The sequence below is a fragment of the Salvia hispanica genome, chromosome 1 (assembly GCF_029641045.1).
Source record: "Salvia hispanica isolate PSC_SH4W2 chromosome 1, Shi_PSC_v1, whole genome shotgun sequence".
In the NCBI taxonomy this organism is placed as follows: Eukaryota; Viridiplantae; Streptophyta; class Magnoliopsida; order Lamiales; family Lamiaceae; genus Salvia; species Salvia hispanica.
In genome coordinates, this window is record NC_142692.1 from 60,640,547 (window position 1) to 60,655,627 (window position 15,081).

Consider the following 15,081-nt stretch of genomic DNA (forward strand, 5'->3'; position numbering starts at 1 on the left):
CATATTTTGGAGATTTTTTTCCTTCTACAACAAGGCATGGTTTTTCCCTATAAATAAGACTTCAAGCTTCATCAAAAAGAGAGAACTTCTACTTGTAAAATACTTCATAGAGATCAAGACCTAGAGTACTTCATTCGTGCAAGGAGTTGGAGAAGGATTTCAAGAACATCAAGAACGACAAGGATTCAACCCACGGGTTTTATTTGCTTTAGTTTTATGTTCAAATTGTCTTACTTCAGTCTATGTTTTTAGCTTATTCAATTATGTGTAACTAAACTCATAGGATTCTAGGGATGTGTTAGTAACGACTTTGGTTATACAAAATCCTTTTTTTATCTAATATCCGTTTCGTTTTTACTTTGTTTCTTCCCTAAGTAGTTTTGATGCTACATGATTAAGTGACACAATCGTGTATGATTTAATATAACTTGCTTCATAACTGTGACAGAGTTCTAGCGAGTTAGATTCACTTAGCAGACACTACAGTTAGCTTCCCTTAAAATGGCACTGTTAATTGAGAGTGAGGACTTTTCAAGGGTCTTAGGAGCTTTTTGGAGTTACGTGTTAGGATTGACAACCCTAATCTTGTAATCAACACTTGTATCGCATGAGCATAAGCTAGGTGACTCGTCCTTTCAAAGTATAAATTGTGCTAGGGTATTGTAGTTGGAATTTTGTATAACTATAACTGTGAACACACATCCCTGGGATTCCCTTATCTCTATCGTCTTTCTCTGTGTTTTATTCGCTTTTTAGTTGGTCTATGCTTTCTATTGTTTTTAGTTTTCAAAAGTTTTCAAAACCCAATTGTTTTTCCAGATAGTATTTGAGTCTTAGTAGAGGATAGACACTTTGTGTACATCTTTCCCGTGTTCGATACCCGGTACTAACCTTTTGCTATACTATACCTACTCTGTATACTTGCAGGTTTATTTAGTGCTAATAAAAAGTGCATCACTATACCAAGTTGAGCTTTCATATACTCAATTCCGTCCATATGGGCTGAAACTTGGGCAGGAGTCATTTTTGAAAGGTCAGCCATCGTGGCGACCAGGTACATGGACATTAGGGTGTTCGAGCCCGTGCCCGTGCCGGAGCCCGAGCCCTCGCCCACCTGGCTTGATTCGCCGCGGCCCCTCCCTCTCCCTCTCCCTCTCGCTCTCGCCGCCTTGGTCCCTTGCGGCCGACGCCGTGAACCGAAAGAAGACCCCCCTGCATCATCGGTTGGCGTGCCCTCACGTGAGGTGTTGCCTTCCCCGCCGTCACTAGACGAGTAGTGGCCACGCGCCGTGTGCTTCGTTCGTTTCGAGCCCGACTCGACACCGCCAGCCCACCTTTCAAGGTGGTTGACTTGCGACCAAACATCGACAAACTTGAAATATTTACCGACGTCGTCTTTGAAGACCCGCAACGCCGCTCTCAGAATGTCGGCTCCACTGGCTCTGCTTTGATAATTCGCCACCTCTGCCCTATATATCGCGCAAAATTTTTTGACATCTTTGTCGCATCGGTCCCAATGACTGCGGAGCATCTTCAAGTTGCGGGCAAAGGTGTTCTTCGGCCTTCGTGCGTTGTAAACTTCGGTGACTTTTTTCTAAAAAGACTTGTTGGTTTGTTGATTCCCGATGACAGGATCGTACGAGACGCTGATCCAAGCGTCGTACAGAGCCAACGTCTCTTTTTGGCTGTATGGATGACGGGTGCCGTCCCCCACAACCTCGTGGCCGCCCTCTTCTTCCTCTTCCTCCTCGGCATTGACGCCGATCTTGAGGCCGATCCTGCTGGAGCCGGAGCCGGAGCCTCCACCTATTGGCCAGTCGGGCAAAGTGCCTTCAGGCGGCAAAAAATTCTCCGGAATTTGGGATAAACCCGGCGATTGGCCGTACCTCTGGGGGGGAGGGACGATAGTAAGCATCCACATCAAAATGTGGTGTTTGGTACGCCGGCGGAGTGGTCGAGGCTTGGGTGCCCGGCGACGAACCGGGAGTACCCAAAAAGTTGTACATGCTCGCCCAATCGTCGAACGAGTTCAAGTCGAACCCGCCAGAGCGCCGCCTGCCGGAGCCGCCGCCGCCGCCGTCGCCACCGCTGGAGTTTCCATCGCCGGACATTTTTTCAACAATTTGAGAGAAAGGAATAGATGAATGTAGTGAATGGAAGAGGAATGAGAGTAGTGTTTGTGTGTAAAATGGTGAATGGAGTATGGAGTATATTTATAGAATAATAAAAGAAAATTAAATAAAAATAATTTAAAAAAATCGACCGTTGGTTTCAACGGTCGTCTGACCGTTTAAATTTTTATTTTTTTTTATTAAATTCGAATTTTTTGAATTTATAAAAAAAAATTATTACGTCATAATTCCGACGCCCACTCGCGGGCCGGCGAGTGGGCGTCACGCCATACTCAAGCGCGCGCCACGTGGGGCGCAACGCTGTCTCGATACTGTCTCGTCTCGTCGAGACGAGACTGAGACAGCATCGCGTCTGCGATGCGGATGCCCTTATTGCTACAGGAGACGTCCTGACGGATGTCCCATCGGCTAGGAGGAAGGGCGTGGCGAACGTCTGCTATTACTTTAGGCTAACGCGATGGACATCCGCAAGACGGACAAGCTCTCATCTGCGGAAAACATCCATTAGCCGATCGCTGGCCGCCTATTGCGCAGCGAGCGATAGGCTAACCGATTTTTTTATATATACTCTATATTTACAACTCATTGCACTTTATTTTTTTAATATTTAATAAACACCAACAATTAAAATGAATTAGTCGTAATTGTCAATTTATTAGCTAGACTAGGCGTTGGCTAGCCTATTGTTGGGCTGTGGGAAGTCCTTGATGACGTAGCAGACTGTGGCAAATCCTTAATGATGTGGCAGGAAGAATTTTTGGTCTGTCTATTGCTAGCCTATGGCTAGTCCATGGCTTATTATAAATGCTCAAAGAGAGAGAAAATGGAGACAAGAGAAATTAAAAAGTTAAAACAATAGTCACCAAATAGTGTTCTTGTATAGTGAGAAAGAAAAACTGGGAAAGGATGAAAATGTATCTCAAAGGAATCAAAACTTTTGTCAAAAAACCCCAGGTGCATTTTATTTGTACGATATGACACAAATATACGTATAAGATCATTTTTGCAGTTCACTATAAAAATTACTATATCATAAATTAAAGTATCATATAGACATAAAAATAGGAATAAAATCACATTATTTATGGAGGATTAATTGAGAATACATTAATTTTTTCAATAATTATTCCTGTATTAGTATTCGTATATGCTTATTATTTAGAACAGCAGCATTAAGATTTGTTTGTGTTTTTTTAACTAATTTTTTAATGATTTTTTTGTGTTTTTTTAACTAGTAATTTTTATTTTCTCTATCACTTAGTCAGTGAAAAATCAGTTATGACAAATCGAAAGGAAAATAGGTTAAATAGTAAAAATAATATAAAAAATATGATTTTTAGTGCTTTTCTTATAGATTAAAAGGTGCAAAATGGATTTTTGATGAATTAAATTTTAAGTTCACTCTATATTTAAAAAAAATGTAAAATTTATATAGTTTAGTGGAAAGAAATAGTACTCCGTTCGTCCACTCCACAAATGATATCATATCTGTGAGATGGTACGAGACTTTAGGAGGTTTAACTTTTTATGTTAAATGAAGAGAGAGATTATAATTTTTATATTATTATGTGAGAGAAGTTTTATTAAAAATGAAAATATGATATTTTTAGTTGAACAAACTAAAAAGGAAAGTGAAATATCTTCGGTGATATAGAAGGAATACTAGTATACTAATATTACCTACTTCGTTTGATTAAGTTGGTAAGAAAACATATTAGTGCAACCAGCTCAATGGATCATAATCACTTTATAAGTTTAGAATGTGTCAAGTACAGGGTGTCATGTTTGACCATATATCAAATTTTAATATTTTATCTTCAAGAAAAGGTTGACGGAAGACTAAGAATTGGTCATATTATATTAATTCAACAATAACACTATATTCTCCTACTACTATTTTTGATAAAACAAAATCAAACCAAAGGACGAGTTATTATAACGTGATGATTGAAATCAAAATCAAAGACGAGTTATTGATATGTACATAATAACCGTGACTGAATTTTCAAAATATAATACTCTCCTGTCTCATAAAAGATAATGAAAGTAGCGTAAATGCATCGTGAGAATTAGAATTATTCTAATTTTAAAGAAAATACTAAAATGACATAACGAAAGGAGAGAGTATATTGTCACAAGTGTTCTTAAATTTAGAGAGTATTAGTAGTAAGTCATTATCCTTTCAAGCGATTGATTTGAATTAGAATAGCATTAAGTAAGTAGGGTTACAAACATTTTTTTAATATGATTCTTAAATAAGGACAAAGTGGCAAATTTGCAGCGTAATTTGATTATGTTTTCTATCGTGTTATATATGTTGTATAGAAATTAGACATAATTTCGAAACCCACTAAATAATGACCACATTTTATTTTATTTGAAAACAGAGGGAATAGTTTTTACTTTTATTTTGTTTGATCATGGTTGTACCAAATATTATATTTGGCGGAATCTAACTAGTTTTGCTCGATCAGATTTACGAATTAAGGCCGAAAGTCTCTCAGTGAATGACGGGGTTTGAGCCCATAACCTCAGTATTAGTAGTTTTTAAATAGTCAATAATTGCCAAATGATCATAGAATTACTAATATAATTGATGGGCAGTGATATAATGCAAACTCATACTCCCTTCGTCCCAAGATAAGTGAGTACAAACTTGTCGGTACGGGATTTAAGGAAATGGGGTTTTGTTAGTAGAGTGGAAAGTGAATAAAGTAAGAGAGTTAATAAAGTAGAGAAAAAAAAAGTAAGAGAGAGAATACCAAAAAAGGAAATGTGTCACTTATCTTGGGACGTGCCAAAAAAGAATGTAAGTCGCTTATCTTGGGACGGAGGGAGTATATTGTACAAACTCCAAACTATGATCTGGATTATTAAAAAATATCAACAGATAACAAAATAGTAGCAAAAGAAAATGTCAACACAATATCAACACATCATCAACCGTTGACACTATATTGACATTTTCTGTTGCTACTATTTTGTCATCTGTTGACATTTTTTAATGGTCCAAATCATAGTTTGGAGTTTGTACAATATTTAGAGTTTGCATTTAATCACATTCATATAATTGATTATATCATTGAATGATCTCCGTGAACGAATTACATACATGGATATAAATATGATATATTCAAATAATGAGGATGATATGCTGTATACCTTAGGTGAGCTCTTTATATGAGCATCACTCTCGTTTAACGCACGTTTAGCATTGTTCTTTTCGATTTATATATTTAGTTTGATTTTAATGCATTAAAAAATGTTATTTAAATTTTTAATTTCACAAAATTCATAAAAATCAAAGCTTGATTTGCTATATTATTAATTTATTTGAAATTATAGAGAAAATGAGCAAATCGAATATTGATTTTTATGAATTTTGTGAAATTAAAATTTCAATAACATTTTTTAATGCATTAGGATTAAACTAAATATATAAATCGAAACAAATAATACTAAACGAGCGTCCAACAAGAGTGACGATAAGGAGCTCATATAAGGTATGTAGCATATTATCATTCCTCTTAAAATAATAATTCTATAACTTAAAAGAGTAAAGATAAATTGACACAAATTGTATCTTAAAACTAATCTGGAACAATAGGGTTTCAAAATCCGATGGCGCCTGCAAAGGCAAAATGTCATCTGCTTTAGCAAAAATAAGAAGATAAGGGGATATTAATCATTTTGTCATAAATTTGGAAATAGGATTTTGATCTACATAAAACTCAATCTTAATACAAAAACCAAGCCTACGGAGGTCATATTTCGGTCTTTGCTAGTTAATTTTTAGGTTATTATAGTAAAGATGATCTAAAATTATCTTAATATGACCTCAAATCCGAATTTTATAATATGACCTAAATCTGCTTTATAATGAGTTAATGACCCTATGTGTTTTTGATTAATTATTCAATACAAAAATGCATCTCAATATAAATTCCAAACTAAATCCTGACCATGATCGGATGGTCAATAATTAATTAGTTAATCATTAGATCACCTAATTTAGTAGCTAAAAAATAATCTTAATTTGGGATTGCTTGATTATGAAAAATCAGTGCAGACCAATCAATATATAATTAAATTTTATAAAACAATCAATGTTAATCCAAAAAATGCCGAAATCTAAAAATGATTTTAAAATAACTTAAAATATGTAAGGCGGTTGCGAAACAGACCATGGAGTAAAATTCATCGCATTTGGCTATGTTACACAATGAATTTAGTCATCAAAAATCATTTTAAGGTGTGAAATCATCGTTTTTCGGGGATTATTTTAATTTATATTTATTGAATTTGTGTATAGGTTTGTGTTAAAATGACAATCTCTCTTAAAGTGACACCATGACACCACTTATACAACAATATTATAAACGCTACACAGCAATCTATAGATTGTTGTATAGCGTGTTGGACAATCTCTCTTAAAGTGACACCATGACACCACTTATACAACAATATTATAAACGCTACACAGCAATCTATAGATTGTTGTATAGCGTGTTGGATATTGCTGGCCAAGAAAAATTGTTGTATAGTGTTCAATATATTGCTGGCCGTCTTTTCCAGATATTTTTTTTTTGCCACGTGGCAGCTTATTATTCGTTCATGTGTATAAATGATTGGCTAGAAATGGTGATATGGTATTATTTTAAGAGGTGGTGACACCCTAACACTCCCAGTGTATATATTACAACGTGTTATATACTTATTTTACTCGTTATATATTTATTCGACTCTTAATATTTACGATGTACATTTGTTATAGACTTTTTAACTGAAAAAATCAAATTGCTATTCCAGAAATGGTATATCATGATCTTTTGGTTTTAAAAGTCAATCACAACAACCAATTCCATATTAAACAAGTGCCTATTTTGGTGGATGAGATCTTCTCCTGTCCAACAAAACGCCATAAATGTTCGGTTTAAATAGAAGAAAACAAGGAATAAACGACAAATCTGATTCTTTTCCTTTTTAGTTGTGTATTTTTATTTTGGAAAATATTTTAGAGACATAATGTCTCCAAGTCATAATGCTATAATGAGGTTAAAATAGTCATTTTAGCTTGTTTTAGATTTTTATTTAAATTTATGTTTTGTAGATATACCATACTAGGGAGGTGATCAATTGTTAACTAATTAGCAATCCAAAATTGAGATCAATTTTTAACCATTAGATTAGAAGATCTTGTGGTTGATATAATGCCAAGTGTAATATATTTTAAATTTAAATAATAATTAATTAAATTAAAAGAGTATTAATGTCAAACCCTATATGTAGTAATTATAACTAACTACTTTCTCTCCTCAAAATCATCTCAAATCTTTAAATTTACGTAACTCTCTCAATTTAAATTATTTTTTCGCAAAAAATATATCAAATTAAAGATAATTTAATAAGGATTCCAACGAGATCTCAATTGCATATGTTCCGACGATGTTCGGGTGATGAAATTTGATAAATTATATTTCAATTTTCGTACATGTTGATAAGCAACTTTTATCAACAAATGGAATGAAAAATCTCAATATATTGTAGGCAAAATCTCAATATTATGCATGTTCAATCTCAATAAAAATGTGTTGATATTTTCTTGTCCTTGTATTGATATTCTAATGTCATATTGTTGATATTTGTAATACACAATATTGATATAAAAAAACACCCACGAAAATTATCATATAATAACATAATGACGATATTACCCTTTTGTTGATATTTTGTCTACTATTTATTGAGATTTGTGAGCTTTAATCTCATCCACTCATTTTAAAATCCAAGGGTGGAGATTTAGTCTTAATTTTGAATTAGGGTGCTATAAGCATTACAATAAACCCTATCATACTAACCTTATATTTATAAAATGTTTATTAGTGTATTTAATGACTTGATTATGGAAAGTTATGTGGAGTATAAGATATAGTACAGATTTCGGTGGATTAATTAAATTGCTATTTACAATTCAATACTAACCTTATATTTATAAAATGTTTATTAGTGTATTTAATGACTTGATTATGGAAAGTTATGTGGAGTATAAGATATAGTAAAGATTTCGGTGGATTAATTAAATTGCTATTTACAATTCTCCATGAACTCATGTGTCTCCACATTTGCAATTCTTTCTTGTATTCATTTCAGAGAAAATATGAGAAATAATTTAGTTTTGATTTTAATAATCACTTTGAACAAACAAATATATAATTTTAAGATAAAATACGAATAGAAATATAAACAAAGCAATGAGCAAAAATATGGAAAATGGAAACAATGTGTATAATTTGGAATAAAGAGAAATATTAAATAAATCGGAATTTATTATATTAAAATTTCAATAGTTATTTGATGCGAATAACATTTATCATTTTAATTTACTTTTAGATATCAAACTTAATTGTATTTCATGATTTTAAGTAGCGATATAGATTACACAAGGAGATACAATACTTAATCATCCTTAGTTCATTGAATGGTACCACCAACAAATTAAGTATAAATACAATTAGCCGTTTTCATATCTTTACTAATTTTAATATTTTTTTTATAATAAAATAATTTGATGCAAATAAATAGTTATTATTGCTTATTAGATGAGTAAACTTAATTCAAAAGTTAATTTTTATATTAGTGTTCGAATAAAATAAAATTCTCAATCTTAAGGTAAATTAATTCAAATCTTTTTATATTATGCAAATTAGAAGAAAGTTATTAATTGACTTAACTATAATTTCTCAAAATTATTGAAAGTTACTATTAAGATAGTTAATTTGCATTGATTTGACTTTTTTTTAATAATTATACGGTTATACTATATAACTATTTAGCTAATTTCCTTTCATTTGAAATAAGGGAATGTTTGTCCATACATAAATTATTCTTATGGCAAAAAAACATAAGGGCATTATGGCATGAGACATTATGTCTCTAAATCACGTCCTCTTTTATTTTATTAGGCCATGTGTTTCCATTTAAACAATACTCCTAGAAGAAACATTCTCACAAATTATAATTATCATATCAAATATTATGCGTATTTTTTTTGTATCAATATACTTTTTATATTAAAATAAAAATATAAATAAAACCTAAAATGGTATGTGATCAAATACTAACTAAATTACAGTAATAACTAATAACTAATACCAATTTTGTATGTTAAAAATATTAACACAAAGACATAATTTTATCAATGTTCTTGTGTTGATAAACTTATGCCTTATGCCTTTGTGTTGATATTTAAATTTTACATGTTATATTGATATAATTATATCTTTGTGTTGATAATTTTAATACACAGAACTGAAAGTTATTAGTTATTACTGTAAATTAGTTAGCACGCTAGCGCAACCCTAATATAAATTAAACATACACCATATTAGAAATGATAATAATAGCATAGTTCAGTGCTTAATGGAAAATCATAGCTAACATGAAAAGAAAAGAATCTGATTTTCCGTTTCATTTTTGCGCTTTGAACACAACTCCATTTGCTAAACAAAAATGTTAGTATCACCTAACAAAAGACACAGCAGCAGCATCTTTCAACTCAGCTACTATATTCACAACTCCCGAGAAAGCTAAACAACATATACTATGTCTATATGTATCTCTCCCACACCATCATCACATCATTAACTCAAATATCCAAAAAATTCAATTCTACAAACTAATTTCAGGCAAGCAATGAGTTTATTTTCAATGCTACTTGTGATCTTTCTAAAAACCTGGATCCTATCAAAGCCTTTTTAAATTACATAACACCATAAAGATTGTTTTTCAGCTTTGAGTTGGATTTGGGGTAAAATATACAAAACACTCTCCCTGCCATGGTCAGTTACGGCGAGAACGAAACAACGAAACGGGAATTCAGAGGCAGGGCCTAACTCCAAACAAAGAATGATGTCGACAGTAACCGTTGAATAACAACACTTTTTTTTTCCTATTAAGACACATCCACCGTAATTTTAACTGACCTCAGAGCTCACAAGAAGTAGTCTGGTGTTTTGCGGGTTGTGTCAGGCTCAATCTGCCGGGGAGCTGGATCAAACTGAAGGAAGTTCTGCTCCATGTTCTCCCCGATTTCTAGTATTGCAGCCATGTTTCCACAACGGTAGCAGTAGTTTGGGGCGCTAAACACTGTCACCACGTTCTTTTCCTACAACATGGAATATAGCCAGATAAGTTCAGGTTTATGATTTGCATGAGAGATCGATCATTCTAACCCGAGTCCAACCTGACACCAATTAAAACCCTCCATCACAAGCTGGTGGGCCCTTGAAATTAGGGTGAGGCCATTCGTGTGGTTGAACTGAGCAGCTATATCCTGTCCAAAGGTGTAGCCAGCCCCACGTGGTGATATTCCCCATCCGCAGCGATCATCCGGATCAGACCATAAAAGGTCGCACATTGGTCCTTCATGTGGAACCTAGTAAGGACATTGATGAAATACATTTAGCTAGATAACAAAAACTTATAGTTCATTCATATTAAGGTCTTTAATTTTTTAAAATCGAAACAATACTTCACTATCAAAGCAGACAACAGAAATGTGGGAAAATTGAAGATGAAATTTTAGGAAGGCTACCACCTTTTGTTTATTGCAAGAAAAGAAGCAAAAATTCCATTTTGCTAAATTTTGAAATACTATTTTTATCAATCATCAGCCTCAAAATAAAATTGGAGACTAGCACACAAATCAGATTATGGGAGCTGTTGCACTTAAATGAACACTGGGACCAACACTGAAAATATAATAAACAAAAGGTTAAAAAAGGAGATATTTAAAAGCTTTTGCATTCGTTTAATATAAGAAAACAAAAAAGGAAAAAAAAGCTCAGTTGTACCTCCTGTATGCGGTCTAAAGCTCGAATGTTATCCAAGGTATCCAGTGACGGTGAAAGACCCCCATGCAAACAAAAGACCTACAATTAGACCAAAAAGCATCAGATACAGACTTACAGTAAACACACTATAGTCAATACAGATGTGTGTTTTTGTTGGCCAAACCTGACTTTCGATAAGTGCTGTCAACGGCAAATAATCAAATAGATCAGTGAAAGACTTCCATACATTGGCATTGCCATACTTTCTCAAGCACTCATCATAGAACCCATACCTGGCACAAGAAAAAATATGTAATGTTCCTGGAACATTCCAAATCTAAAAAAGTCACAAATTCATAGCTTGAATTTGAATTCTTGCTAATTCTGTCACATATAATTATTTTATACTATCAGATTTTTTTTTACAGACTTCATCCACTCACATATCTAACAATTAGTAGAGTTCTTCACAATTTCTACACCTGGAAAAGAATTATTGCTAATTCTGTCACTTATTTATATACTACTATTAGACTTTTTTCACAGACTTCATCCACTCACATATCTTACAATTAGTAGAATCCTTCACAATTTCTACTTGGAAAAGATGAAGATCACAAATCCTACATTTTTTTTTTTTTTGCATTTTTAGGCCAGAAATCTGTATACTTTTATAAAATAAATCACGACAATATTCTAAGAGAGTTATGCTTCAGATCTTAGAGCATCTTATTTACGTAGAATCTACAATAACAAAGAGATACAAATAGAATCACCCTGGCACTGTCCCTTTGGAGAGATTACGTAGACTCTACAATAACACATAGATACAAATAGAACGTCACTAGGGACTAACTATACTTCTCTAAGACACCTATAAAATTTAACAGCCATGTAACCATATCTTGACAGATGGGGCATCCATACCAGCCATGGTTAGAAAGATTCAGTAAACAAAAAAATATGATCATATTCGTACACCTGTAAACACCATTATTTTAAACAAAATCATCCAAGAACATTATTATTTTTTGAAGTTCACGTTTGGATGTCATTACTGCTTTATACTACAAACTCCCAGATAGGAGGATATGGAAATAAAATCAATTCTTCATGAGTTTTAATATTTGCATATCATTAATTTGGAACCGGAGATCAATTAAAAGAAATTTAACCAGAAGTTCATAAAGGAATAAGATAGATGTCGTACACTTGAGTGATTTGCCGACTTTCATGATTTCCTCTGAGAATTGTGATTCGATCTCTATAACGAACTTTCAAGGCCACTAAGAGTGTGACCGTCTCCACAGAATAGTACCCACGGTCTGCAGCAAGAACATTTTGTTAATCAAATGCTATGAACTAGCCCGAAAGAATGACAGTGAAGATCACATAAAGCAAACCATTTAGTAAGGCAGGTGCATGCATATGCAGTAAAATAAAAAAAAATCACAAGTAACAAACTTCAAAAAAGAAAAGAACACAATAAAAGAAGGCGAAGAAGAAAACCTCTATTATATGTAAGAAAATCTATCCCATCTCCACAAATACGCAAAATCTATCCTATCAAGAATAAATATTGAATAAACATTTCTGACAATAAACTTCCTCAATTACAGGTCAACTTTCCACGCAAACCTTTGCCTTACATAACAAAACCCACAACAAAATATAGTGACACCAGCCATAATTGAAACAGTGTATAATGGAATTGGCTTGGAAGTTGGAACAAATTTACAACCCCGCCATTTCCGCAATCGACTGGAATGAACAATTCCACCGCATCAGAAATAGTTTGCTCCAAGATATCAAACGTCATGCTTAGTACATAGAAAACAAGTCTAGTCATTTACTAGTATATCTATAATCTACATAGTTAAATCCCAGCGACCAATTCAGAGAAAAATACAGCTCACCAGCTCATCAGAAAGCTCAATAAGTAATCTACAATCTTCACAAGCTATGACAACAGTATTATACGCTAGGAATCAGCTCCATATAATTACATTTTGCATCAAGCTACACAAGATGAAGATAGTATAGGATCATCTTCTACTGGAAAATTCCTTCAGATTAAACGAGACGTACACACAAATTCAGCTATGAACCAATTCAGACATCCTCGCCCTAAGATCCCTCGAGACAGCTACTTTAAATTAAGAAAAAGGCCTCAATAAATTCGACAAAAAACTCACCTACGTAGTCCCCCATAAAAAGATAATTCGTATCAGGAGCATTGCCGCCAATCCGGAACAGCTCGATCAGATCGTAAAATTGTCCGTGGATATCGCCGCACACAGTGACGGGGCATTTCACTGGCTGCACATTCCACTCCTCCACCAGAATCGCCCGCGCCTGATCGCACAAAATCTTCACCTCCGCCTCCGATAGCGGCTTGCACTCCATCAATTGCTCTATTTGCCTATCCAGATTCCCATGCCCCGGCATTTTCGCCTCGAAAAAAAATCTATTAGCTGCCTAAATACCGATCTAAAAGTCCTTGAATCCAAGAACACAACAGAAAAATTATTTCCGCCGACGAATCGACGGAGATCTAGAATCGGAGATTGCTAAGAAAAACAATCACAAGCTCCTTCCCCTCATGATTTCTTCGAGCTGAAACTCGCCGCCATTCTGCGATTACAGAAAAGCTGATAAATTAATTGGATTTTTTTTTCTACAAATAGGAACTGTATATATACATTTGAATGGAGATCTCCGTGTGCTGTGTGTTTGTGTGTGAAGACCGAGACGAAATGGTCGAATGCGAAATGAAACTCAAATGAACTCCAAATGAAAGGAAATTAGAAATTTCTCGCCTCCGCTCCAAAACGATTGGTGGGCTGCACATTCGGCATATGATAGAAGTAGTGAGCTCGATATAATGGGCCGGGCTATTTAATTTATTGGGCCTATGATCAAATTTGGTATATTAGGAAAATTTTAATAATATATATGTCACCTTAGTAATTCCAATAAAAAAAGTTTATGACAAATATAAAAGGAGAGAACAAAATTTACTTCTTAAAAAACCTAAATACACCTTCTTTAAGAAATCCTCGGTCCACGAATAAGAGTCCCAGTTCATAATTACCATAAATGGTAAAGAGACCCCACATTCCACTAACTCATTCCACTCACGTATCATTTAAAACTAATATATACAAGTGGGACCCTTATTCCACTAACTTTCTTCCACCCACTGTTCTTAACATTTCTTAAAACCCGTGCCATTTAGAAATGAGACTCTTAATCGTGGACGGAGGGTGTAACCAATTTAAAGGAAAGAAGGTAAATTAACAAAATTGTATACAAATAAAAATTCTCCCTCTGTCCGTGAATATGAGTCTCGTTTTTCCACTTTAGTCCGTCTGCGAATAAGAGTCCCGGTTCACTTTTACCAGAAATGGTAATGGGGTCTCACCTTCTACTAACTCATTTCACTCACAATTTATTCAAAACTAATACATACAAGTGAGACCTCTATTTCACTAACTTTTTTCCACCCACTTTTCTTAACATTTCTTAAAACTTGTGTCACCCATAAATGGAACTCGGGAATGGATCCCCTGCTGTGCAAAATGCCACAGCAGGGGATGTTGTGTCAATCTTCACCCTACAAATGAAAACAAACCAAAATAATCTAAGTATTTAAAATTTAATGGATGGTGAAGATTGGCACAGCATCCTCTGCTGTGGCATTTTGCACAGCAGGGGATCCATTCCTATGGGACTCCTAATGGCGAACAGAGGGAGTACATGTTAACCTTTTGTGTGGATTTTTTTTTTAAAAATTACCTATTTTTAAATTAAAGAAGGTATAATATCTTATCAATTATTCTTACCATTAGTTATTTTTTAAAAAAAATTACCATTAGTTATTTCCTCTCTATTTCTCTTTGTCTCTCTATTTAATTCCTCCTTTAGAGATGCTCTTAGTCCCTAAACATTGCACTAATATTATTTGCTGTTGAAAATGGTGAATCGATTTGGACGGATAAACCTTCATTGAAGGAGGAAGGAAAAACTGCTCCTAAACCACACTACCGTTAGAGACGAGAGGAAAGGGAAAAGGGGGAATATTCATTATGAACTACATTTTGGAAAAGTTAACTACA

The 15,081-nt window shown here is 33.9% G+C and overlaps 1 protein-coding gene across 1 annotated transcript; it reads right to left on the reverse strand.

The window, feature by feature from the left end:
• Window positions 1-9,719: 9,719 nt before the first annotated feature.
• On the reverse strand, window positions 9,720-13,728 carry LOC125208484 (serine/threonine-protein phosphatase PP2A-2 catalytic subunit). Its single transcript, XM_089067991.1, has 6 exons — window positions 13,159-13,728; window positions 12,174-12,288; window positions 11,148-11,256; window positions 10,985-11,062; window positions 10,375-10,566; window positions 9,720-10,296 (listed from the first exon to the last, which is right to left on the reverse strand). Exons 1-6 carry the CDS (start codon window positions 13,409-13,411, stop codon window positions 10,123-10,125), a joined length of 921 nt encoding a protein of 306 aa, XP_088924117.1. The 5' UTR covers window positions 13,412-13,728; the 3' UTR covers window positions 9,720-10,122.
• Between the last annotated feature and the right edge of the window lie 1,353 nt (window positions 13,729-15,081).

Bases quoted from the DNA above. Each gene is read 5' to 3' on its own strand.
- LOC125208484 (XM_089067991.1), bottom strand. From the start codon at position 13,411: ATGCCGGGGCATGGGAATCTGGATAGGCAAATAGAGCAATTGATGGAG. The intron at 11,257-12,173 runs GTACGACATCTA...TTCTTGTGCCAG, and splicing joins AGTCGGCAAATCACTCAAGT to GTATGGGTTCTATGATGAGT. The intron at 10,567-10,984 runs GTACAACTGAGC...TGTCCTTACTAG, and splicing joins CTTTAGACCGCATACAGGAG to GTTCCACATGAAGGACCAAT.